The 24,526-nt window shown below is 38.7% G+C and overlaps 1 protein-coding gene across 2 annotated transcripts in view; it reads right to left on the reverse strand.

Annotated features, from left to right (window-relative positions):
• LOC102819797 (small conductance calcium-activated potassium channel protein 2-like) overlaps window positions 1–24,526 on the reverse strand; it is a 259,987-nt gene that overhangs the window by 12,384 nt on the left and 223,077 nt on the right. For both annotated transcript variants that reach the window (XM_006870537.1, XM_006870538.1), the window contains 2 exons: window positions 19,041–19,151; window positions 2,202–2,329 (listed from right to left, as the gene is read on the reverse strand). In XM_006870537.1, the coding sequence (XP_006870599.1) occupies window positions 2,202–2,329; window positions 19,041–19,151 (239 nt within the window). The remainder of the gene's footprint in view (window positions 1–2,201; window positions 2,330–19,040; window positions 19,152–24,526) is intronic.

Genomic DNA, 24,526 nt, shown 5'->3' on the forward strand with positions numbered 1-24,526 from the left:
GCTGCTATTCATAATGTTTTCAGTGACTAAAGATTCGGAAATAGTTATCACTGTTTCTTCATAGTCTGCATTTGTCTGGAAGCTCATCTGAAAACTGTCCACCATGGGTGACCCTGCTGGTTATTTAAAATACCGGTGGCGTAGCTTTCAGAATCATAACAACTCACAAGCCACCCCAGTACGACAAACTGACAGACGAGTGGTGGCTTGGTGGTAATATGTGGTATAATACGTCATTGCAGAGATTGCTGTGAACTACAGAAATCAAGCTTTCTGTGAACCTTTTGTTTTAATTGTAAATTTCTAGGCCTGTCTTTTCCTTAGATTAGATCAAAGGGAAAGTTATGTATTAACCCACATCACATAATTGAGTTAAAGGGAAATGATGTTATCTTCTTAGGAAAGCGTGCTACTGGCAGCAAAAACAAGAATATGAGGGAGAAGCAGTGAGGGCCAGCTACTCTACCATATGTGCCACGGGCTCCTTCTATGCTAAATCTCATTGATTTTTCATGACAGAAGGTAGCAATTGTCTTAGAAATATGCATATACCCACAATTACAGGCATATTACACATTTCCAGTGATGCAGTTGGATGGACAGGTGAAAGGATAGAAGATGAATGTTTACTGATTTCCCTAAGATGTTAGGTACTATAAAGGTATACCTCTGATATATTGTTGGTTTTGTCCCAGACCACCACAATAAAGCAAATATCATAATAAAGTGAGTTGCACATAATTTTTGTTTTCCCACTGCATGTGTAAAGTTATGTTTGTTTACACTACACTATTATTAAGGGTGCAGAAGCATTACGAAAATGTTTTAACAATTGTGAGAATTACCAAAGTGTAACATAGAAATCTGAAGTTGAGCATATGGTGGTGGGAAAATGGTGCCAATAGACTAGTTCAATGCAGGGTTGCCACAAACCTTAAATTTGTAAAAAATTATGTTAGGGCATAAATGAAACACAATAAAATAAAGTATACCTGTGCTATATACATGGATTAGCTAAATATGAGAAAAAAAAATCCAGATTCAGTGCTTTCCTATCTGTGCTAGTTCAGATTTGAGACGATACATCTTGTCATCTATCAAAGGAAGCTACTATTAACCCAAGGCTCCATTATTACCATTATAGACCTGGTAATTGTGAAATGCCTTTGAGTCGGTTCGGACTCTTAGCAACCCCTGTATAGGGTTTCTGAGGAACAGCTGGTGGGTTTGAACTGCCCACCATGAAGTTCAAACTGATCTTGTGGTCCAGCGCATTATCCTGCAGTGCCACACCAGCACTCCATAGTCCTCCTGGTGGTTTTGAGCCGTGGAGTAGGTTTCTGCCGGCCTTGCAGTTCAAACGACTTTGCAATCTGGCGCATTAACCCACAGCGCCACACCAGGACTCCCAAAGTACCATGGAGTCAGTCCCCACTCATAGTGACCCTACAAAGGGTTTCCGAGGTTGTAAATCTTTATGGGAGCAGACTGCCTCATCTTTCTCCCGCAGAACCACTGGTAATTTCAAACTGTGGACCTTGATTGAGGTTAGCAGCCCGATTCATAACCACTACACTACCAGAGCTCTTTATATAGTATGGTAACCTTTAAATGGATAGCAGAACTTTAACACATTGAATAATGAAGGCATGGCTAAGTCAGAATAATAATGGGATAATGCAAGGTCTATTGTAACTGTAACTCAGCACATAACATATAAACATTCTTTAAAATCCTGATTAAAACCTAATTTCAGACAAATCAATTATGCACACCATCTTTATATAAAATGTCTAGCAATATGGCAAAAATCCAAATAAATCATGTAATGTTAACTTTTCAGTCATGATTTTGCAATAGACACAAGCTGAACATTGTAGGGCAAACTATATGGATAAATAAGTTTAATGAAGAAATACAACAGCAACTGAAATAATTCATTCTAAAGACAGAGATTGAGAAGACATTTTAATTAAAATATTAAAGGAGGATCCTAACAATAATAAGTGATTTTTAATCATTCAAGGGACTGACAGTTTTTCTCAAGATTTCATTTATGAAATTAAATTGCAAAATAATGTCTTCTGGAAGCAGACATGAGAGGGCTTTCTTCTCTCCTCCCTCATACAAGAATAACAATCAATCACAAGAATCAAAAGCCAGGGATACAAAGGCAGGATGGAAATGGATATGGTACTTACTGATGAATAGCTTGCAAGAATTTCCGCTGATGTTTTCTTACTTTTGCATGATCTATCTTTTTTACTAGTTTTGTATTTTTGTAAATAAGCCATGTTTCCCTGAGTACATTGGCAGCTGCGTTTTTCACCTGTAAAGAAAACAAACAAACAAAACAGTTTATACATTCCACAGTGGAATTCTCTATAACTTTGCTATGAGCCAGAATCTTCATTCCAATGATCATGGTGAAGTTTAGCTCCTTTGTTAGTAACTATTACTCAAAAAAAAAAAACAAAACAAAACAAAAAACATTTTCTTGAATGTATATCTTTTTAGAAGTGCTTGTTTCTTTCCTTGGGGCAGCATTTCAATAGAAATATTTTGGAGATACTGATATGTGTCTGTGCTAATTTCTACCATAGTTCATCAAGAACCTTCACTATATTCAGCTACTTTTTTGTTTTTAATCAAGGGGTGCTGATTTTTCCACCTGGTATTGCTGTTTTTCCACATTTCCCTGGAGAAAAGCAACATGCCAGCAAAATGAGATTAATCTTGTCCCTTGCAAGCTTTCTATTTCTGTCTGTGCACTAGAGGAAGCACAAGGTTTCATTGCTAAATATATGAGTAGGTCCACTGCCTATAGATACTCAGAATAAGTTAATAATCTGTATGCTTGTTTAACATATTTTTAATTAATTTAATAAAAAGAATTCTGTTGGAAATTTAAATATACTCCAATTCAAATAGATGGGGCAAATGTAAAGGATGCAAGAATTATAGTAAAACTGTCAAAGCCAATTCCAACTGATGGGAGGCAAGAGTTCTTGATTAGTGATCTTTCTTGATTAAAGTCTTCAAATATTCTGAGAGCAGATACAAGTCCGTATAAGGACACACTTTTTCCTCTTCCTTATTTGCACTACAGGTGTGATGGCTCCAGAGATTTGGCATGGGCTCACACCGTTTATTCTAAGAATTTACTCCATTTAAGCTTAAGAGTGATGGTTAAAGGTTAATCAAAAAGTGTTGCTACTAGGAGTCCAGTTTATACTTGACTGGGTCTATTCCAAATAAAATATGTTTAAACATGTCTTCCTATCTGTGAATCCTTTCAGAGAAGTTCTCTCTGAAGAGAAGAAGTATTCTTTGTCTTAGGAAACTACACTTAGTTTCCGTGTGTGTGTGTGTGTGTGTGTGTTAAGTGCCGCTGAGTGGGTTCTGACTCACAGTCACCCTGTACAGGGTTTTCAAGGAGCAGCTGGTGAGTTTGAACTGCTGACCTTATGGTTCAGTGCTTTTCCCCACAGCAGTGCCTTCAAAAGAAAAGTCCATTCAAAACATTGACTTTCTAGGGCAAGAGTGGTACATGTATAAGATACATGAAATCATGTGATCTGGCCCTGCCAAGGAAACCACAGTTTGACATCACACGGTTGTTGTTAAGTGTCATCTAGTAGGTTCCGACTCATAGAGACTCCGAGGCACAACTGGTGAGTTTAAACTGTCAACCTGTGGTTCGCAGTTGAGTGCTGATCCTATAGCACTACCCCAGGAGTCCCAGCCATCACTTTGTTGTTGTTAAGGGCCCCTAAGTCAATTCTGACTCACAGCATTTTTGAGGAATAGTTGGTAAACTTGAACCACCAACCTTGCAGTTCAAACCAACCATGTGGTCCACAGTGCCACACCAGGATTCCAAGCCTTCACATCATTGATAAGTGAAGTAATATTTGACAAAATATAGCAAGCTAATTTTTTAAAATTATTACACAAAAACACTCAGGAATATATAATAATTTAAACAACCAAAGGGCACATTCTGTAAGCCTGCCTCCTGGTTGCTAGCACTCAGTCCCTCTCTTTTCATGAGTTTAGGGTCCTCAGCTGCTCCCTCTCTCCATGTCCTCATCTCTGCCTCCATCTCTGGTGTCGATAGCAGGCTAGCTTTTAAATTGATAACTTTTTATTTCCCATGAGTGAAGTTATAAATTTTGGCAGAAAAAAAGGTTCCCTGTCTCTGTTCTGTACAGGTGACACTGTGCGTTAATGCGCTGGACTGCAAGGTTGGTTTGAACCATATGGTTAGTGGTTCAACCTCACCAGTCATCCTCAGAAACTCTATAAAGGGTCATTATGGGTCAGAACCAACCTGACAGCACTTAACAACAACCTTTGTTTTGGGGGCTCTGCTGGGCTGGTTAAATTCAAGGTAGAAAAATCAGTTCAGAGGTTTTACTGATTATGTTTTGGGACCCCAAGGGACAATCTTAAGTGATTTTCTCAAAGGACATAGCACGATTACAGAGGCTTATTATGAAGAGGTTTTATGAAAATTGCATTAATAAGAAAGATGCCAAGAAAGTTATGCTGAGGAATTATTTTCCATAATGACAAAGTACCTCCTCATCTTTCAATTATAGCAAGAGTTATCGTGTGAGACTTTCACTGAGAAACCGTACCCCACTCACGCTACATACTTCTTTATGTTCCCAATACAACATTAAAAAGGAAAATGATTTGAGTCCATAGAGTATGCCAAAACTGCCGGTTCGACACAGTGTAAATTGAAGCAGGAAGAATTCTTTAGATATGGGGTAAACAGATGGAAACACCTTCTTAAAAAATGTATAGGCCTACAAGGGAGTTTTCTAACACCAAGTCTGGCAGTTCAAACTTACCAGATGATCTTCAGAATCCTTACAGGAGTCAGAACTGACTCCATAACACTAACAACACCATGGAAACAAAAGGAATATACAGAGTCACTGTACCAAAAAGAAATGGACAATGTTCAATTCAAGAGATAGCATATGATTAAGAGCAAGTGGTATGGAAGAAAGAAGTCTAAGGTGAACTGAAGGCATTGGCCAAGAATGAAGCTCCTTGAATTAGTAAAATAAAACTTGAAATCTTTCAACAAGCTGATGTACACTGGAGGAACTCAATCATTTATACCAGGAAGTTTGGAAGGCAGCTACCTGATCAATCTATTGGAAGAGTCAAACGGAATGTGGAAATCATCTGACAATATCATTAATATCACCTGCAAGTCAAATTTTGCAAAAGATAGTTAAAAAACAGCTGTGACAGTATATTGACAGTATATTGAATAGGGAACTTCCAGAGGTTCAAGATAAATTTAGATGAGGCCACGGAACGAGGGATTTCATTGTTAATGTCAGATGAATCTTGGCTGTAAGCAGAGAAGGCCAAACTATGCAAAGGCTTTCAACTGTGTAGATCCTGACAAGCTATGAACAACATTGTGGAGAATGAATATTCTGGAACACTTAATTGTGCTCATGAGGAAACTGTTGTTGTTGTCATGTGCCATCGAGTTGGAACTGACTCATAGCAACCCCATGCACAGCAGAACGAAACAATGTCCGATCCTGGGTCAACCTCACTACCGCTGCCACACCTTGGCGCCATCAATGATGCCACCTGACAGATCCATCTTGTTGGGGGTCTTCCTCTTTTTCTCTGACCCTCCATCTTACCCAGCATGACATCCCTCTCCAGCGACTGTTCCCTCCTGACAATATGTCCAAAGTATGAGAGATGAAGTTTAGCCATCCTGGCCTCCAAGGAGCACTCTGGCTGCACTTCTTCCAAAACAGATCTATTGGTTCTTTTGGAAGTCCATGGCACTTTCAGTATTCTCCTCCAACACCACAACTCAAAGGCATCAATTCTTCTATGATCTTCCTTATTCACTGTCCAGCTTTTGCATCCATATGAGAGTATTGAAAATATCATGGCTTGGGTCAGGCGCACCTTAGTCCTCAAGCTGACATCTCTACTCTTCAACATTTAAAAATTCCTGTGCAGCAGATTTGCCCAATGCAATACATCATCTGATCTCTTGACTGCTGCTTCCATGAGTGTTGATAGTTGATGCAAGAAGAATGAAGTCCTTGACAACTTCAGTCTTCTCTCTATTGATAAGAATGTTGTTTATTGGTCCAGTGGTGAGGGATTTTGTTTTCCTGACATTGAGATGCAATCCATAACTAAGGCTGTGCTCTTTGATCTTCATCAGTAAATGTTTCAAGTCCTCTCCACTTTCAGCAACAAGGTTGTATCATCTGCATATCGCAGGTTGTTAATGAGTCTTCCTCCAATCCTGATGCCACGTTTTTCTTTAAAGAACCCAGCTTCTCGTATTATTTGCTCAGCATACAGGTTGAATAAGCATGGTGAAAGAATACAACCTTGCCACACACCTTTCCCAATTTTAAAACACTCAGTGTTCTCATGCTCTGTTCGAACAACTGCTTCTTGGTCCAGGTACAGATTCCTCAAAAGTACAATTAAGTGTTCAGGAATATCATACTTCTCAATGTTGTCCACAGCTTGTCATGATCCACACAATCGAAAGCCTTTGCATAGTCAATAAAGCATAGGTAAACATCTTTCTGATATTCTGTGCTTTCAGCCAAGATCCATCAGACATCAGCAATGATATCTCTCATTCCACGGCATCTTCTAAATCCAGCTTGAACCTCGAGGAACCTGTACATAGACTAAAAGACAGTCATTCAAACAGAACAAGGGGAAACTGAATGATTTAAAATCAGGAAATGTGTGTATCAGGGTTTTATTCTCTCACCATATTTATTCAGCATGTATGCTGAGCAAATTATCCGAGAAGCTGGATTATTTGAACATGCATAGGATTGGAAGAAGGCTCATTAACCTTGCTTACTGATAGCTAAGTGGATTTAAAATACTTACTGATGAAGATCAGAGATCATAGCCTTCAGCATGGGTTGCCCCTAAATTCTCACCATTGAAACAGTTAATAGAGAAAAGATTGAAGTTGCCAAAGACTTCATATTGTTTGAATCCACTATCATCATGCAAGGAAACAGCAGTCAAGTAATCAAATGATACCATGCATTAGGCAAATCTGTTGCACAAGCCCTCTTTATTTAAAGCATTCAAGAGCAAAGAGGTTAGTCTGAGGACTAAAATGCATTTGACCAAAGCCATGGTATTTTCAATAGCTTCATATGCATGTGAAAGTTGGAGAGTGAATAAAGAAGACTGTAGAAGAATTGATGAATTTGTATTATGGTGTTGGAGAAGAATATTAAAAGTACCATTGACTACTAGAAGAACAAGCAAATTCATGTTGAAAGAAGTAGTCAGAATGCTCCTTAGAAGTGAGGATGGCAAGACTTTGTGACTTCAGACATATTATCTGGAAGGTCCAGTCCCTGGAGAAAGACATCATGCTGGCTAAAGTGGAGAGCCATTGAAAAAGAGGAAGACCCCCAACCAGATGGATTTTTACAGTGGCAGCAGAAGTGGGTTCAAGTGTAACAACAACAGTCAGGTTGGTGCAGGTTCTCTTGTGCACAAGATTGCTCTGAGTCTGAGTCAGGTCTGACTTGATGGCACCTAACAACACCAATAATGTGCACCCAACCCAAATCATGGTTATTTTTAATGACCTCATATGCATGTGAAAGTTGGACTATGAATAAGGAAAACTGGAAAAAAATTAATGTATTTAATCATAGTGTTGGCGAAGAATATTGAAAGTAGCAAGGACTACCAGAAGAAAAACAAATCTGCCTTGGAAGAAGTACAGCCAGAAAATGGCTCCTTAGAAGCAATGATGATGAAGCTTTGTCTCACGGTCTTTGGTCATTGTTAGGAGGGACCTGTCCTTGGAGAAGAACATCATGCTTGGTAAAGTACAGGGTCAAGAAAAACATGGAAGACCCCCAACAAGATAGACTGACACAGTGGCCATAATAATGGACTCAAACACAACAGTTAGGGCATTGCAGGACCAGGCAGTGTTTCATTCTGTTGTGCAAAGGGTTGCTCTGAGTTGGTACCAACTCTATGGCACCTAACAACAACTTTCTTTAGTTCCTCACTGAGAGTAACCCTGGATAGGATTTCCAATGAATGGATGTTGAGGTTGAACTGCCTACCTTACAGTCCAAACCGACCTTTCGGTCCTTTGCTTATCCTACAGCACCACACCAGGACTTCTGGAAGTATGGCAAAACATATTAAATATAAATACTCCTTTATAAACCACTATAGCTATTGGCACTGGACTGCTAACTGCAAGGTTACTGGTTCAAACCTACCAGTGCTCCTTGGAAACACCATACAGTATCTCTATGAGTTAGAACCAACTGAATTGCATTTACCAACAGCTATTAAAACTAGCCTTTAAACTAACATTTGCTATGTTCAAACTTGTATAATATTAGCTAATTAGAGCATTTGTACTTCAATTTGATTTATTTTTCAACTTATATTTCTTTGTTTTCTTCTTACTGCCTCTTCCTTCAGGGATTGTTAAGTGTAATACTTCCATTCTTCCAAAATCAAGGAGAAAGAACATAATCTCTGACTAAATAGCCGGGATAATATCTTGCCTCTAGTGCCATAACTAAGGTAAAATCTTGCCACAAAAGCTCTATGATGTCTTAGTATCGGTACACAGACACTGCTGGTAAGCCTGTGCACAAATGCTGGCACAGTGGAACAAACAATGCCTACTGGTCTCTTCATGTTGTGTTTTAACCGACTGGGCAGTATAGCCCAGGGAGAAGCTTCACAGAATAAGTCCCCTAAAATTTCTGTTCACTTGTTAAGATAAAAGCAGGGAACACAATTATGTAACTGCACTAATGTTCTTATTATGGATCTGATTGAGAATTCTTAACAGCATTGGAAACACCCACAGTGGACATTAATATGTATAATTATTCTTAAGGGTACATCTAGTTACTTTAAAAATTATGTCTGGTTTCTCAGAATTGCTAATTTTCATGTTTCTTTCCCAAATGAGAATATTCTGATGGCCAAACTCTGAGACTTCCTCCTGGATCAGACATGAATGAAAAGTAATTCTAATATACTTCCACAATATTTAGCATGACAAAGACATTACCTCTATAAGGGGATAATCTACAAGTTTATGAAATAGCTGGTCTTATCTTACTAAGCAAGATGACAAGTTACTGGTTTTATGCTTTCATTTTGAAATTTTAAGATTTTTCTAAGTACATACAACTGTTGTCCATTTTTGAATTGCAGATTGTCATGTAAATTTCCAGAATTACAAAGAACAACCTTCTTTAATGCTAGGGTCACATGAATAATGTATTCTATTTTCAGATATACAGAAAAATGATTTCTTTATGAAGTTGGTGCTCTGAACATTTTTAAAAAATGTTTTATTGTGAATTATGTGATAGTTTACATGATATAACATTAGCTTTACATTCATCCTATCGTATATCGTTAACATTGCCTTGGTTACAATCCCCTCCATGCATCATCAACCAACCAAATGGTACACCCTGCAAGCCTGCACCCTGGTCGCAGCACACAGCCCCTCTCCCTCTCTGGGTCTAGAGTTCCCAGACGCTTCATCTCTCCACTTCATTGTCTCTGCAACTGGGTAGGGTCCTGCACTCCGCTCTTCTCCCTTGATGGTCACAGGGCCCTCCGCTCCTGGACTGTAAAGTCAACCACTCCCCTCCTTTTGCTACAAAATGTCTACCTTTACATTTCCAACCCTCACAATCAGTCCTGATAGAAATTATTCACTATTGTACCACATGAGTTCTATCCACATCTCCTTTCATCAGTCCTGCCCAGACAGATTGGATACTACTCAGTGGAGAGTCTACCTTCCTCCATACCCTCTGAATCTAGGCTCCCTCTTGAAAGCTTGTAAGCCAGTCACTTCTTACCTTTGTGGCTCCCCCCATTTTGGGTAGCCAATGTCCAAGTTGCCCATCCCTGTCTACCCTTTGTATGGAGGGGTTGGGAATGATCCTTGCTGTAAAGATTTGTTCCCTCTTTTGAGCTACTGCATTCATAGGGGTAGGTCAAGTTCATCAAATTGTATCAGATTACTTTTGTTTTCTTCTTCTAGCTGAACTCTGATCATTCAACCACTGAAGCCATGTCAAGTGGGTATTATCTGTAAGTGTGGATATTCTTGTGCATATGCCTTCTCTTCTTATCAGCTGGATGCTCCATTCTCCACTCTAGTCCTCTGTGGCTATGTCAATGACTCTGGGCCCAGGAGTCCCCAGGTCTTGCCAAACTGCTGCCCAACAAGGTCTCCACCTGGGTTCAGAAGAGTCTATTGATTGTCGTAGGGCTTAGCTCTCAGCTTTATTGCTGTTTTTGCCCTCGCTTCCTCTTATCGGTGACCAATGTGGTCACCAGTCAGCACATATGTCTGCTCATGTAGTTCCACTGAGTTCAGTCTTGGAAGGGGGGTTGCCCTGAGTGGACCTGACCACATGCCTTGATGTCACCTGGGCAAGCAACTTGCTTGTTCTTATTGCTCTGGTAGTCAGTCAGACTGCTGTTATTGTTTTGTATTTTTCCTGTCAGTCTTTCTTTCAAGAAGTATCTTCTGTTCTTCTAACCTCTCTGGGCTGTGTGTCCTTTCAATAGAAATTTCCCACCTCAGAAGATTCCACGTATGGTCTTATGTAATGCAGAGGCTCTGCAGCAAGCCTCCTTCACTGGGCATGTTGTAGTCCCATTTTAGGTATCCCAATCAGTTATAGGCAAAAGATGGACTTACAAGCTTTCTATAGTGATACTTCTGGCTATTCATTTCTCTCCCCCTCAAATGTCTATTTTATAATGGTATACCAAGGAAAACAAAATTAAAAAGAACATCCAAGCATCTTAACATTATTTCCCCCCTTTAGCCCATTCCAAATACATTTCAATCCCTGTATCCCAGAGTCCTGTTTTCCAAGATTGTGCATGCATCATTATTTACCTCTGTCCCACTTAGCCCATGCAAACCTGCCTATTTGTTTTCCCATCAGAATTATTCTTCCATTCCACTCCCCCTTCTTATGTATTGGCCCCCTCCTTAGCACCCAAACTATCCTGTGTCTATTCCTTACCTGTGCTCCACCTTCCCCTCCTACCACTCACCCCACCCCCACATCCCGGTAACCAGCAAAGAATCCCCTCCCATTTTAGTATAGGATCTATTTCTTACTCTTTTATAGTAATTGTCCTATGCAGTATTTCTCCTTTTGTGACCATTTCACTCATCATTATGTCCTCAAGTTTCATCCATGTTATGTGATAGCTTACAGCTTCCTTGTTGTTCTTCAAGGTAACATAATAGTCCACTGTGTGCATGTATCACAGTTTGTTTATCCAGTCTTCCATTGATGGGCACTTTGGCTGTCTCCGTCTTAATGCTCTTGTAAATAGTGTTGCTGTGAACATTGGTGTGCATATATCTATTCGTGTTACGGCTTATATTTCTTGTGGGTAAATACCAAGTAGAGGAATTCCTGGATCATAAGGTACTTCTATTTCCAACCTTCTGAGGAAGCACCATATTGTTTGCAAGAGAGGTTGGACCATTTTGCAATGCAGGAGCATCCCAGTCTCTCCACATCCTCACCAGCATTGACTGTCCTCTACTTTTTTGATGTTTGCTGTTATTGCTGGTGTGAGATGATATTTCATTGTTGTTTTGATTTGTATTTCTCTAATGGCTAGTGATAGTGTAGTGCTTACGAGTCAGGCTGCCAACCTCAAGGTCAGCAGTTCAAAAAACTACCAGTGGTTCCACGGAAGAAAGATGAGGCTTTCTGCTCCCATAAAGATTTATAGTCTTGGAAACCTTGTGCAGGGTTACTATGAGTCAGAACCGACTCTACGGTACTTAACAAAAACAATCGCTAGTGATTGTGAACATTTCTTCATATGTTTGTTGGCTTCCTTGGTGAAGTGTCTGTTCACGTCCTGTGCCCATTTTTTAATTGGGTTATTTGTCTTTTTCTTGTAGCAGTGTTGTAGTTTCCTATATATTTTAGAAATGTGCTTTGTCTGATGTGTCATTGCAAAATATTTTTTCCCATTCTGTGGGTCCCCTTTTCTGGTGAAGTCTTTTGATGAACATAAGTTTAATTTTCAGTATGTCCCAATCATCTATTTTGTCTACTTTTGTTTGTGTAGTTTTCAAAACGCTTGGTAGACTGTGTATTCCCTGAATTAGAGCCCTCACATTTGTCCCTATTTTTTCTTTGATGGCCGTCATAATTTTGGGATTCACATTTAGGTCTTTAATCCATGCTGAGGTGGTTTTTGTATAAGGCATGCGGTAAAGGTCTTCTTTCAATCTTTTGCATATCGCTTTCCAGTTCTGCTGGCACCATCTGTTGAAGAGACTATCTCCTCCCCATACAACATATTTAGGTACTTTGTCAAAAATCAGTTGGCTGTATGTGGATGGGTTAATTTCTGGATCTTCAATTCTGTTCCATTGATCAATATATCTTTCATTGTACCAGTACCAAGCTGTTATGACCACTATAACTGTGTAATAAATTTTGAGAGGTTTCCAACTTTATTCTTCTTCTTAAGCAGTGATTTGCTTATCCTGGGTCTCTTTCCTTTCCATATAAAGTTTGTAATTGTTTTTTTCCATCTCTTCGAAGAATGTCGTTGGAATCTGGATTGGGATTGCATTAAATGTGTAAATTGCTTTGGGCAGTATTGACATTTTCACAATGTTAACTCTTCCTATCCAGAAGCATAGTACATTCTTACATTTTTGTTGGTCTCTTTTTGTTGTAGTGCTGTTTTTGTAGTTTTCTTAGTATAGGTCCTTTGTTTCTCTGGTTACATTTATTCTAGATATTTCATCCTTTGGGCAGCTATTGTAAATGTACTGCTTTCCTAATGTCTTTTTCAGCAGTGTTGTTTTTGGTATAGAGGAATCCAACTGATTTTGTATGTTGATCTTATATCCTGCTACTTTGCTGATTCTTCCGGTGAGGTCTAGTAGCTTTTTAAATGAGTCTTTGGGGTTTTCTATGTATGGGATCATATCGTCTGCAAATAGAGGGATTTTAACTTCCTCTTTGTCAAATTGGATGCCTTTAATTTTCCTGTCTTGTCGTACAGCTCTTGGTAAGACCCAGCACAATATTGAATAGGAGTGGTGACAAAGGGCATCCTTGTCTGGTTCCTGTTCACAGAGGGAGGAGTTTCAGTTTCTCTCCATTGAGAGTAATGTAGGTTGCTGGTTTTGTATATATGGTCTATTCAGGAGAATGTTCCATGTGCACTGGAAAAAAAATGTGTATTGTGCTGTCGTTGGGTTGAATGCGTTTCTGTACACATGAGGTCCAGTTGACTGATTGTGTTGTTTAGTTCTTCTATGTCTTTGTCAAGTTCCTTTCTGGTTGTTCTACACATTTTTGAAAGTGGTCTATTAAAATTGCCCATGATTATTGTAGATTCATTTATTTCTTTCTTCAAATCTATTAGAGTTTGCTTTATAATTTTTGGAGATCTTTCATTGGAAGCATAAATATTTATTATGGTTATGTCATCTTGTTCAACTGTCCCTTTAATCATGAGATAATGTCCATCTTTATCTCTATTATGCTGGATTTTACCTTTTAAAGTTTATTTTATCAGAGATTAGTACTGCCACTTCTGTTCATTTTTTATTGCAATTAGCTTGGTGTATTTTTTCCATCCTTTGACTTTTAATCTGTTTTTGTCTTTTTGTGTAAGATGTGTCTTTTGCAGGACAGCGAAGGATCTTATTTTCTTATCTATTCTGCAACCCTCCATCTCTTAGCTGGTACATTTAATCCATTTACATTCAGTGTAATTATTGATAGGTATGGATTAATTGCTGTCATTAGGTTTTTTTTCTGTGTGTGGTGTTGCTCCTGTCTTTTGTTCAGCATGTCTTCCTGTGCTGAGTTCAAGGTTTTTGTGTTCTTTCTTGTTATTTTCCTCATAGTTTTAATGTTTCCATGTTCTTCTTGGATTTTTATTTTCTTGGTATGTTGTGAAGTGTTAATTTTCTTTGAGATTACCTTATATTCTATTAACTTTCCCCTCCATTTAGTGAACTCTATTTTATCCTGTAATCTACTTGACCTTCTTACCATCTGGATCTCTGTTCCTACATGTTTACCTTCTTTTACATTGTAATTGTTTTGATCATAGACTGACCTCCCAGATTCTCTGAGTTTGTTCTTATAGTTTTGTTCTGTTCTCGACTCTTCCTTCTGTCAATTTAGTTCTGGGAGTTGCTGCCATGTATGTCAATCTCTGGCTGCTGTCTGTTCTTAGTCCACAGAACTCTCTTTAGGACATTTTATAGCGCAGGGTTAGTTTTGGGAAAATCCCTTGGCTTCTGTTTATCCTGGAATGTTTTGATTATACCATCCTATTTGATTGACAGCTTTGCTGGATAAAGGATTCTTGGTTCACAGTGTTTTTCTTTCAGGTTTTTTTTTATATGTCTCCCCATTGCCTTCTTGCTTGCATGGTTTCTGCTGACAGATCTGAGCCTAATCTGACTTGCTTGTCTTTGTATGTAACACTCCTCTTTTCCCTAGCTGCTTTCAGGATTGTCTCCTTATCTTTGATTTTGGAGAACTTGATTATGATAGCTCTCGGTGATTTTCTTTTGGGGTCTACCTTCCTGGGGTTTACTGCACTTCTTGAATGTTTATCTTTTCACTTTTCAGGATGTTAGAGAAATTTTCTTACAGCAGTTCTTCAACCATTTCCTCTGTGGACTTATGTGATTCTTTCTGTTCTGGAATGCCAATAATTCTTAAGTTATTCCTCTTCATGCTGTTAATCTTAGGCTTTCTTCATATATTTTTAGCCTTTTTTCTGCTTGCTCTTCTATCTTAGTGGTATTGAGAGATTTGTCTTCCAGCTCACTAGTTCTGCCTTCAATTTCTTCTGTTCTACTCCTTTGCCCTGGTAGCATAGTGGTTACGAATCGGGCTGCGAACCTTAAGGTCAGCGGTTTGAAACTACCAGCCACTCCGCGGGAGAAAGATGAGGCTTTCTACTCCCGTAAAGATTTACACCCTCGGAAACCCTGTACAGGGTCGCCATGGGTCGGACCCGACTCGATGGCACTTAACAACAACAACAACAACTCCTTTGCCCTTTCAGTGTATTGTCTATTTCTGATATTCTATTTTTGATCATTTGGAACTCTTTCTGTAGTTTTATAATTGTTTCCAATGCTGTGTCTATCTTATTTGATTGTTCCTGTAGCACTTTCCTGACTTCTTACTTATTTTTCTCAACTCTGTTGCAAAGTGTTTTGAAACATTTTTCTGAATTCCTTCTGAGGCATTTCCAAGGCCTGCCCTCCTTCCAGAATGGAGTCCAGGTCTACCTGTAGGTCATTTGTCTCAGACACTTTATCTTATTCTGGACATGTGCTGGTATGGTCATCTGCTTTTGATTCTTGGACATGTTTAGTGTTTATCTGTGGCCTTAATATTTAATTGTGTGTTTTGTTTTGTTTTTTATGCTTTCTGATTGCCTCCAGGTAGAGGTGATCAGGATGTGGGCTTCCCTTTTCACTCTTCTTATTGCTTAACTCAGAGTAACTTTCACAGGTGTTGTCTGACTCCCTGGTGTATGGCAGTTGGTATTGGTTCATGCCTGGATTTTTGTGTTTTATAGAGTGTGATTGTAGCTTGACTATATGGAAGAAATTGCTGTCTCTTCTTGGGTAATATAGGAAGAGAAAGAGTCCCCCAAAGGTAAAATGGGGGATGATAAAATAGCAACAGTGAAAACAAAACAAAAAAAATACCTCCAAAACAACAAAAACGAGATTGGATACTGTAGTCTATAATCACAGAAAAGGGAGAGGAGGGAGAGAAGAAGAAGAAGAAGAAAAATCTGTAGCTTAATGTGAGTAGAATTTTAATGCCCTCTTTCGGCTTCTTGCCTTCAAGGCCACCTGATAAATTTCAAGATGCCACTGTTGGTTGTTATGTTGTACCTCAGGTTAATTTTCAGCCTGTTTTGTGTTTAAATTCTCTTTCCCTCTCCTGGTCTTTTCCCTATTAAAAAATAGTTCAGGGCTGGCTCTTGGGCTGCCTATAGCTTTAAATACTGAGAGTATTTGTGTGCATGCATGGCAGAAGAACCCATCAGTGGTAGGGGTAGGGAGTGTCCACTCAGTCAGGCACCTCCTCTAGTCACTATAATGGAGGTGCACAAACAGTGCGAGGACAATGAACAGATTAAAATAAAAAAAAAATCAGAACAAAGCAAAACCAACAAAGTGTGTTGTCAACCTTTGCTCTGAGGTTCTCACAGCATTAAACCATGATGGGTCCCCTCCCCACCTTGGTCTTGCCCAAGTTGTCAGCTCTGGGCTACTCAGCCCGGTAGATGCAAAAGCACATGATTTCTTACTTCCACAACATGTTCCACTAGCTATAAGCCTGAAAACATTTTAAATATCCCTACCTATGTTGTTCAGAGTTTTGGAGCTCTGCCCTGAACCCGCTTCACCTGGTATTCTGTGGTTTTGCTGATGGCAAACTTCACTATACCTGTAACCCATCTGCCATCAAGCCCCACATTCTGAACATTTTTTTCTTTTTTGCAATCTTTCATTTTAGTAATTTAATAACCTAACTTCTAGGCCATTGTTTGTTTATTCCCCAGAAATCATTCATGGATGATCAATATTTTAAAATTCTTACTAAAAATGTTAAAATGATAAGTAGGTCCATTTAGAAAGTTGATTAATAGCCAAATGAAATGTCATTAAGCAAAACAAAAGTCATTAAATCAATGGCTTAATATAAAATAGTTTATATATATAGTATTGACTATAATAATGAAATAGACATTCGAGTTTGTTCTGACTAATGGTGAACCCATATAGGGTTTCTGAGGAGCAGCTGATAATTTGAATCACCGACCTTGTGGTTCAGTGCTTATCCTACAGTGCCACACCAGGACTCCTTTAGGAATAGGCATTAGAAACCAGAAATTTATTTTCTATTCTAATGCCATCTTATCATCTCTACCATTACTGGTGACATTTTGCTTATAAAATTTGGTCTGTGCATAAGCCTGCTGGAGTATTTTTCTCAGATGCTAAAATGATTTTGATCCCAAGAAACAAGTCAGAACAGCTCAACTTTGAAGACACATTAGTAAGGTAGAGTTCATAAAGCATCATAAACATCACTGAGAATGTGAGTTTTGATACTAGACCGGTACTGTTTACTAAAAATGTGTGCTATAAGCAATTTGACTCATCACCAAGTATTATCTATAGGTGGTGGTGGTAGGTACTGTGGAGTCCGTTCTGATTCATAACGACCCCATATAGGGTTTCTGAGGCTGTAAATCTTTTGGGGAAAACAGAAAGCCTCATCTTTCTCCAAAGGAACAGCTGGGTTTTGCACTGCTGGCCTTGAGTTTAGCATCCCAGCTTGTACCATTAAGCTACCAGAGCCCCTTATTAGCTATAGGATATTATCTAAATTATACAAGACTTTACAACAGAAAAGTTCAAAGCAAATAAAATTTTGTCAGTTTGGAGGCAGAAGTCCATTCATAAAAACCAAATGAAGGTTATCTTGTCCTGGATCCCCTGGATCCACAGAGCCCTATGCAGGCAGGTCTGGCTGGACCTTAGGGGGTTCATGAGCCAGATGAGAGTCCTGGTGTGGTGCCATAGGATAAGCACTCGACCTCAAGACAGATTTGAACTGCAAGGTTGGTGATTCAAACTCACCAGCTGCTCCTGGGAAACTGTATACAGGGTCACTATAAGTTGGGACTGACTCTATGGCACTTCACCACAACAACATGATCCAGTGAGCAAGAACACAAGTGTATTTTTTGCCCAAGCAGAAAAGAACAGGAGTCAGTACTTAGAAAAACAAAATCTTCTTATACCTAGAATATTCTATTTTAGCTCTTTATACTCAGGCAATAACACAGAATCAATATGTATATAACACATACATAATAGAGGACTTCAAAACGTGAATAGAAATATGATATTATCTTTTCATTCTGTTTTTTCTCCTCAAACATTTTGAAGCCCCCTTGTATAGTATAAAGGAGCTCTGGTAGCGTAGTGGTTACAAATCGGGCTGCGAACCTTAAGGTCAGCGGTTCAAAACTAAAAGGAACTCTGGTAGTGCTGTACAATAAGCACTGGACCGCTAACCAGAAGGTCCACAGTTTAAACCCACCAGCCGCTCTAAGAAGGAAAGATGAGACTGTCTGCTCAGTTGTAGAATAAAACTTAAAAGAGTTCAGGCATGTTAACCTGACTTCCTTATTTTTGGCTTTATTATAATTTTTTACGGTAGAGAAGATTTATATGCAAATACAGGGGATTCATGGTATTTTACTGCCTAATATTTTATTCCTGAGAAAATATTTATCTCATTCAGATGCTATATATCTGATATCTCTCTGATGGCCTTTGAATTATGGGCAGAGTATTTCTCTATTGCTACTGCTAGCTCCTAAAAGGATGTAGTGGATGCTGTTGGTTTTATTTTGGACATTTTATCATAGTTTACTGAGAAATATGTGTACCAAAGTTGACTGAGAAATATGTGTTCCAGTCAACAATTTATACACAGAATGCTTCACAAATTTGTACTGTCAAAGTGAACACAAGTTACTGGTTTGTTTTTCTTGTAAACCCCAGTCTTTACTGCATCACCTTCATATAACATTCCTATATTAGACTGACAATGTGTTCCTTCTAACTTAATCCAATATTAGCCTCTTCTTGATTATGGCAAATTGAAATGTCAAGTAGCCTATTCATTTATATGTGCCTTATTTTTACCCTTGAGCAAATGCCACAGTTGTCCAGTTATTTCCTGACCTAAAGTTAGGAATAGTCTATTCCAAAATGTGAAAAGTAGAATAATTTCTAAGAATGCTTCAATTTTCAACCATGTCCTTTCCATTTCAGATGTCAAAATACAAACTGTATTGTCCGGCATTTTTGAAAGAAAGCTTTTGAAGATAGATGGGTGGTAACTTACTCTTTTAGTCAGCTGAGTATCCATCATGAAATTGTGCACATGTTTTTCTGCTTTGGTAAGTTCTAGCTTCCTTGCCACCACAGCTACCACCAGGGCTGTGCAACCAGCACCCTGAAAACAAGGAGAGAAGAGAACCTCAGGGAGTTAATGCAGTCTGAAAAAACTTAAAAGTATGTTTTGTGCTAAATGCCTATGTTTTTCAAGATAAAAAGCTCTGTAGTATATTCACTGTCGTCAATAAATGCAAACAACAAACTTTTCAACTGAGGCTTAAAGAAAGGCAAAACAGTTCACATATTTCAAGTACTAAAGCTTGATATTTGAATAAAAACATATTTATATCACAAGAAATAAGTGGTCAAAAAATTCACTTGCTGAATGATCAGAAACTTAAAATACAAGTAGATCAAATCCAGTTATGTTCTTACTACAAGTATGATGAGAACCAATAATTATGTGTCAATTAGCATAACTACATGGCATAGAGATAAAGTATTTTTTTTCTGGAAAGGATAACATCATATAATCTTCTCAAAATGAGACCAGCAGGCTGCAGGTCAATCAAAAGCAATATACAAGGAATGAAAGGTACGGGTTACCTTGGAATACACACAACATAAAGAGTGCTCCATATACAAAACAGAAGGAATCATGGGAAGACCATAGCCACCTGAACCTGAACACAGATATAAGAAGTGGCAGAGGTAAGGGAGAAGACATCTTACTACTTTAGGGGTATGCCAAGAATAGGAAATGCTTGTTGTTGTCAAGTGCTATCGAGTTAGTTCCAACTCACAGAGACCCAGTATAGGGTTTTGGAGAACCAACTGGTGAGTTTGACTGGCTGACCTTGTTGTTCGCTGTCTAGTGTTGATCCTACAGCACCACAACAGGTGCTTGCTGTTAGATGTCATTGAGTCGGTAATGACTCATAGCGACCATATGCACACCAGAATGAAATACTGCCCGGTCCTAGACCAAACTCATAATTGTTGCCATGCTTGAGTACATTTATGCTGCCACTTGGCCAATCCATCTTGCTGGGGGTTTTCCCATTTTTATCTGACCCTCCATCTTACCAAACATAATATCCTTCTCCAGTGACTGGTCCCTCCTGACAATATGTCCAAAGAATGAGCGAAAAAGTTTGACCATGCTGGCCTCCAAGGAGCACTCTGGCTGCACTTCTTCCAACACAGATCTGTTGGTTCTTTTGGCAGCCCATGGCACTTGCAATATTCTCCTCCAACACCATAAATCAAATGCATCAATTCTTTTAAGGTCTTCTTTATTCACTGTCCAGCTTTCCCATGTATATGAGGTTATTGAAAATACCATGGCTTAGGTCAAGCACATTTTGTACTCAAGCTGATATTTTTGCTCTTCAACACTTTAAAAAGGTCTTGCGCAGCAGACTTTCCTAATGCAATGTCAGCTGATTTCTTGAGTGCTGCTTCTATGAGTGTTGATAGCTGATCCAAGAAGAATAAAGTCCTTGACAAGTTCAATCTTTTCTCCATTGATAAGAATGTTGTTTATTGGTCCAGTGGTGGGGATTTTGTTTCCTTTACAATGAGATGCAATCCATACTGAATGCTGTGCTCTTTTATCTCCATCAGTAAGTATTTTAAGTCCTTTTCACTTTCAGCAAGCAAGGTTTCATCATCTACATATCATAGATTGTTAATGAGACTTCTTCCAATCCTGATGCCACGTTGCTCTTCATATAACCCAGCTTCCCAGATTACTTGCTCAGCAAACAGGTTGAATAAATATGGTGAAAGAATACAACCCTGTCACACACCTTTCTTAATTTTTAACCATTCAGTGAGCTGTCTCTTGGTCCAGGTACAGATTCCTCATGAACACAATTAAGTGTTCCGGAATACTCATACTTCTTAATGTTGACCATAGCTTGTCATGATCCACACAATCGAAAGCCTTTGAGTAGTCAATAAAGCACAGATAAACATCGTTCTGGTATTCTCTGCTTTCAATCAAGATCCATTGGCCATCAGCAATGATATCCCGTGTTCCACATTCTCTTCTGAATGGTGTTGCATTCGTTTTCAAAAAGAATATATCAAGATCAGTCATGTGATACAATATTGTCTGTGATAGGATAATATCCATGCACCTACAGGGAACCCAGTTAATACGACTATTATTCAAATTTATGCACCAGCCACTAAAAGCCAGTGCAGATGAAATACAAGAATTCTGTCAACTTCTTCAATCTGAAATAGATCAAACACGCAATTAAGATGTATTGATCATTACTGGTGATTGGAATGCAAAGGGTGGAAACAAAGAGGAAGGATCAGTAGTTGGAAAACATGGCCTTGGTGATAGAAACGATGCTGGAGATCTCATGGTAGAATTCTGCAAAACCAATGATTTGTTCATTTCAAATACCTTCTTTAGCCAGCATAAGAGATGATGTTAGACATGGACCTCACCAGATGGAATACATAGAAATCAAATTGACTGCATCTGCAGAAAGAGAAAATGGAAAAGCTCCATATCATCAGCCAAAACAAGGCCAGGAGCAGATTGTGGAACAGACCATAAACTATTCATATGCAAATTCAGACTGAAGCTGAAGAAAATGAAAACAAGTCCACGAGAGTCAAATTATGACCTTGAATATATCCCACCTGAATTTAGAGATCATCTGAAGAACAGATTTGATACATTAAAGACTGAAGACCAGAAGTGTTATGGGAATGACAACACGAACATCATATAGGAAGAAAGCAAAAAGTCATTAAGACAAGAAAGAAGGAAAAGATCAAAATGTGTCAGAAGAGACACTGAAATTTTCTCTACAGCATAGATATGCTAAAGCAAATGGAAGGAATGAGGAGGTACAAGAACTGAACAGAAAATTTCAAAGGCTAGCACAAGAAGACAAAGTCAAATATTACAACAAAATGTGCAAAGATCTGGAGTCAGAAAACTGAAAGGGAAGAACATGCTCAGCATTTCTCAAGCTGGGATACTGGAAAAAAAAAAGATTCAAGCCTCGATTTTCATTATTGAAGGATTCTCTGGTCAAATTATTGAATGATGCAGAAAGCATCAAAAGAAGATGGAAAGAATACACAGAGTCACTGTACCAAAAGGAAATGGTTCATGGTCGACTGTTTCAAAAGGTAGCACGTGATGAAGAAGCCAATGATATTGAAGGAATTGGCAAAGAACAAGGCACCAGGAATTGATGAAATAAAAATTGAAATCTTTCAAGAATATGAGGCAGCACTGGAGGCACTCACTCATCTCTGCCAAGAAATTTGGAAGACAACTATCAGGCCGACTGATTGGAAGAGATCCACATTTGTGCCCATTCCAAAGAGAGGTGACCCAACAGAATGCAGAAATCATTGGACAATATCTTTGATATCCCATGTGAGTAAATTTGTACTAACAGTAATACAGAAATGGCAGCAAGCATAAAATGACAGAGAACTTCCAGTGGTTCAAACCTTGGTGCTTGTTTTTAGGTACCATTGAGTTGGTACCAACCCATAGTGACCTTATGCACAGAGCAGAACGAAACACTGCCCGATCCTGGGCCAACCTCACTGCTGTTGCCACACTTGAGTCCAAAGATGCTGCCACTTGGCCAATCCATCTCGTTGGGGGTCTTCCTCTTTTTTTCTGACCCTCCACCTTACAAAACATGATATCCTTCTCCAGTGGCTGCTCTCTCCTGACAATATGTCCAAAGTATGAGAGAAAAAGTTTGGTCACCTTGGCCTCCAAGGAGCTTTCTGGCTGCACTTCTTCCAAAATGGATCTATTGGTTCTTTTGGCAGCCCATGGCACTTTCAATATTTTCCTCCAACACCATAACTGGAAAGCATCAATTCTTCTACTGTATTCCTTATTCACTGTCCAGCTTTCACAAGCATATGAGGTTGTTGAAAATACCATGGCTTGGGTCAGGCACACCTTAGTCTTCAAGCTGACATCTTTGCTCTTTAACACTTTAAAAAGATCTTGTGCAGAAGATTTGCCTAATGCAATACGTCATTTGATTTTTTTTGACTGCTGCTAGTTGATCCAAGGAAAATAAAGTCCTTGACAACTTCAATCTTTTCTCTGTTGATAAGAATGTTGTTTATTGGTCCAGTGCTGAGGATTTTTGTTTTCTTTACATTGCGATATAATCCATATTGAAGGCTGTGCTCTTTAATCTTCATCAGTACTGTTTTAAATCCTCCTCACTTTCAGCAAGCAAGGTTGTACCATCTGCATATCACAGGTTGTTAATGAGTCTTCCTCCAATCCTGATGACAAGTTTTTCTTCATAGAACCCAGCTTCTCGGATTATTTGCTCAGCATACAGGTTGAATAAGTATGGTGAAAGAATACAACCTTGTTGCACACCTTTCTTAATTTTAAACCATTCAGTGCTTGGGACACCTTTATTTTGAAGAAAGGAACAGTCGTCCTTTGGGAATTAAGCTATTTTTCTGAAACTGTTGGGATGAGATGTGGGTCACTACGTGATGCCCCAAAGGTTATATTCCTCTCTTACCATGATCAATTTGTGCTCATCTCAATTTTGATGTGTAAGAGTACTTAGGAGGCAAGGTTGGATAGCCCAGATAAGGCCATGCTGCTATAGACTCCTCGCCAGTCTTGGGTAATTGGGAGGGAAGTCTCCAACTGAAAACCTTCTCATGAAAGGGAAATTCAGACTTCCACGCTGAATGTCAATCTGGAAATGACAATAGAGCAGCAGAATAACCAAGCTAATCTTTGTGAGCAGAAAACCAAAAGTGAAGGGCTGGGCTCAGTTACAAGCACTCTGTAGAGAAGAATAACACTAAGATGTTGTGCTATGTATGGACCTTTCAATAGATTTATTTCTCTTTTTAACAGTGTTTCCATAGCATTTCTCTATTAGAATGGCATATAAGGGTAGGGTGGTGGTGATTGTGGTGGTTATGTGCTGTGGAGTAGGTTCCGACTCATAGTGACCTTATACAGGGTTTCCGAGGCTGTAAATCTTTATGGGAGCAGAAAACCTCATCTTTCTCCTACGGAACAGCTGATAGTTTCAAACTGCTGACCTTACGGTTCTCAGGCCAATTTGTAACCACTATGCTACCAGAGGGCAGGGTGCTAATAACATATCCATCCAAAGTTTCAATAGCCATGTGGTAAACTGGTTTCCATCATGACTGGCAAAAGGCTTCATTTTTATATAAAAATCACTAGTTATAATAACTTGGTATCTTAAAAATGTGGTAGCTAACATCTTGGTTATCTCATATTGAGGAATGTATATAAATTACAGTATATACATAGGATGATATATTATGACTATATTCAATTTTTTTTTAATTTCTAAAATATATAATGTTTAAAAAGCAACTTAGAATATTATATATACAATATGTTCTCAGTTGTTTTTGTTTTTTTTCTTAAAGCCATCTTGAGGAAAAAAGAACTGAAAAGAAGAAAGTCAAGTTATA

Source organism: Chrysochloris asiatica, unplaced genomic scaffold, assembly GCF_000296735.1.
Source record: "Chrysochloris asiatica unplaced genomic scaffold, ChrAsi1.0 scaffold00143, whole genome shotgun sequence".
Classification (NCBI taxonomy): Eukaryota; Metazoa; Chordata; class Mammalia; order Afrosoricida; family Chrysochloridae; genus Chrysochloris; species Chrysochloris asiatica.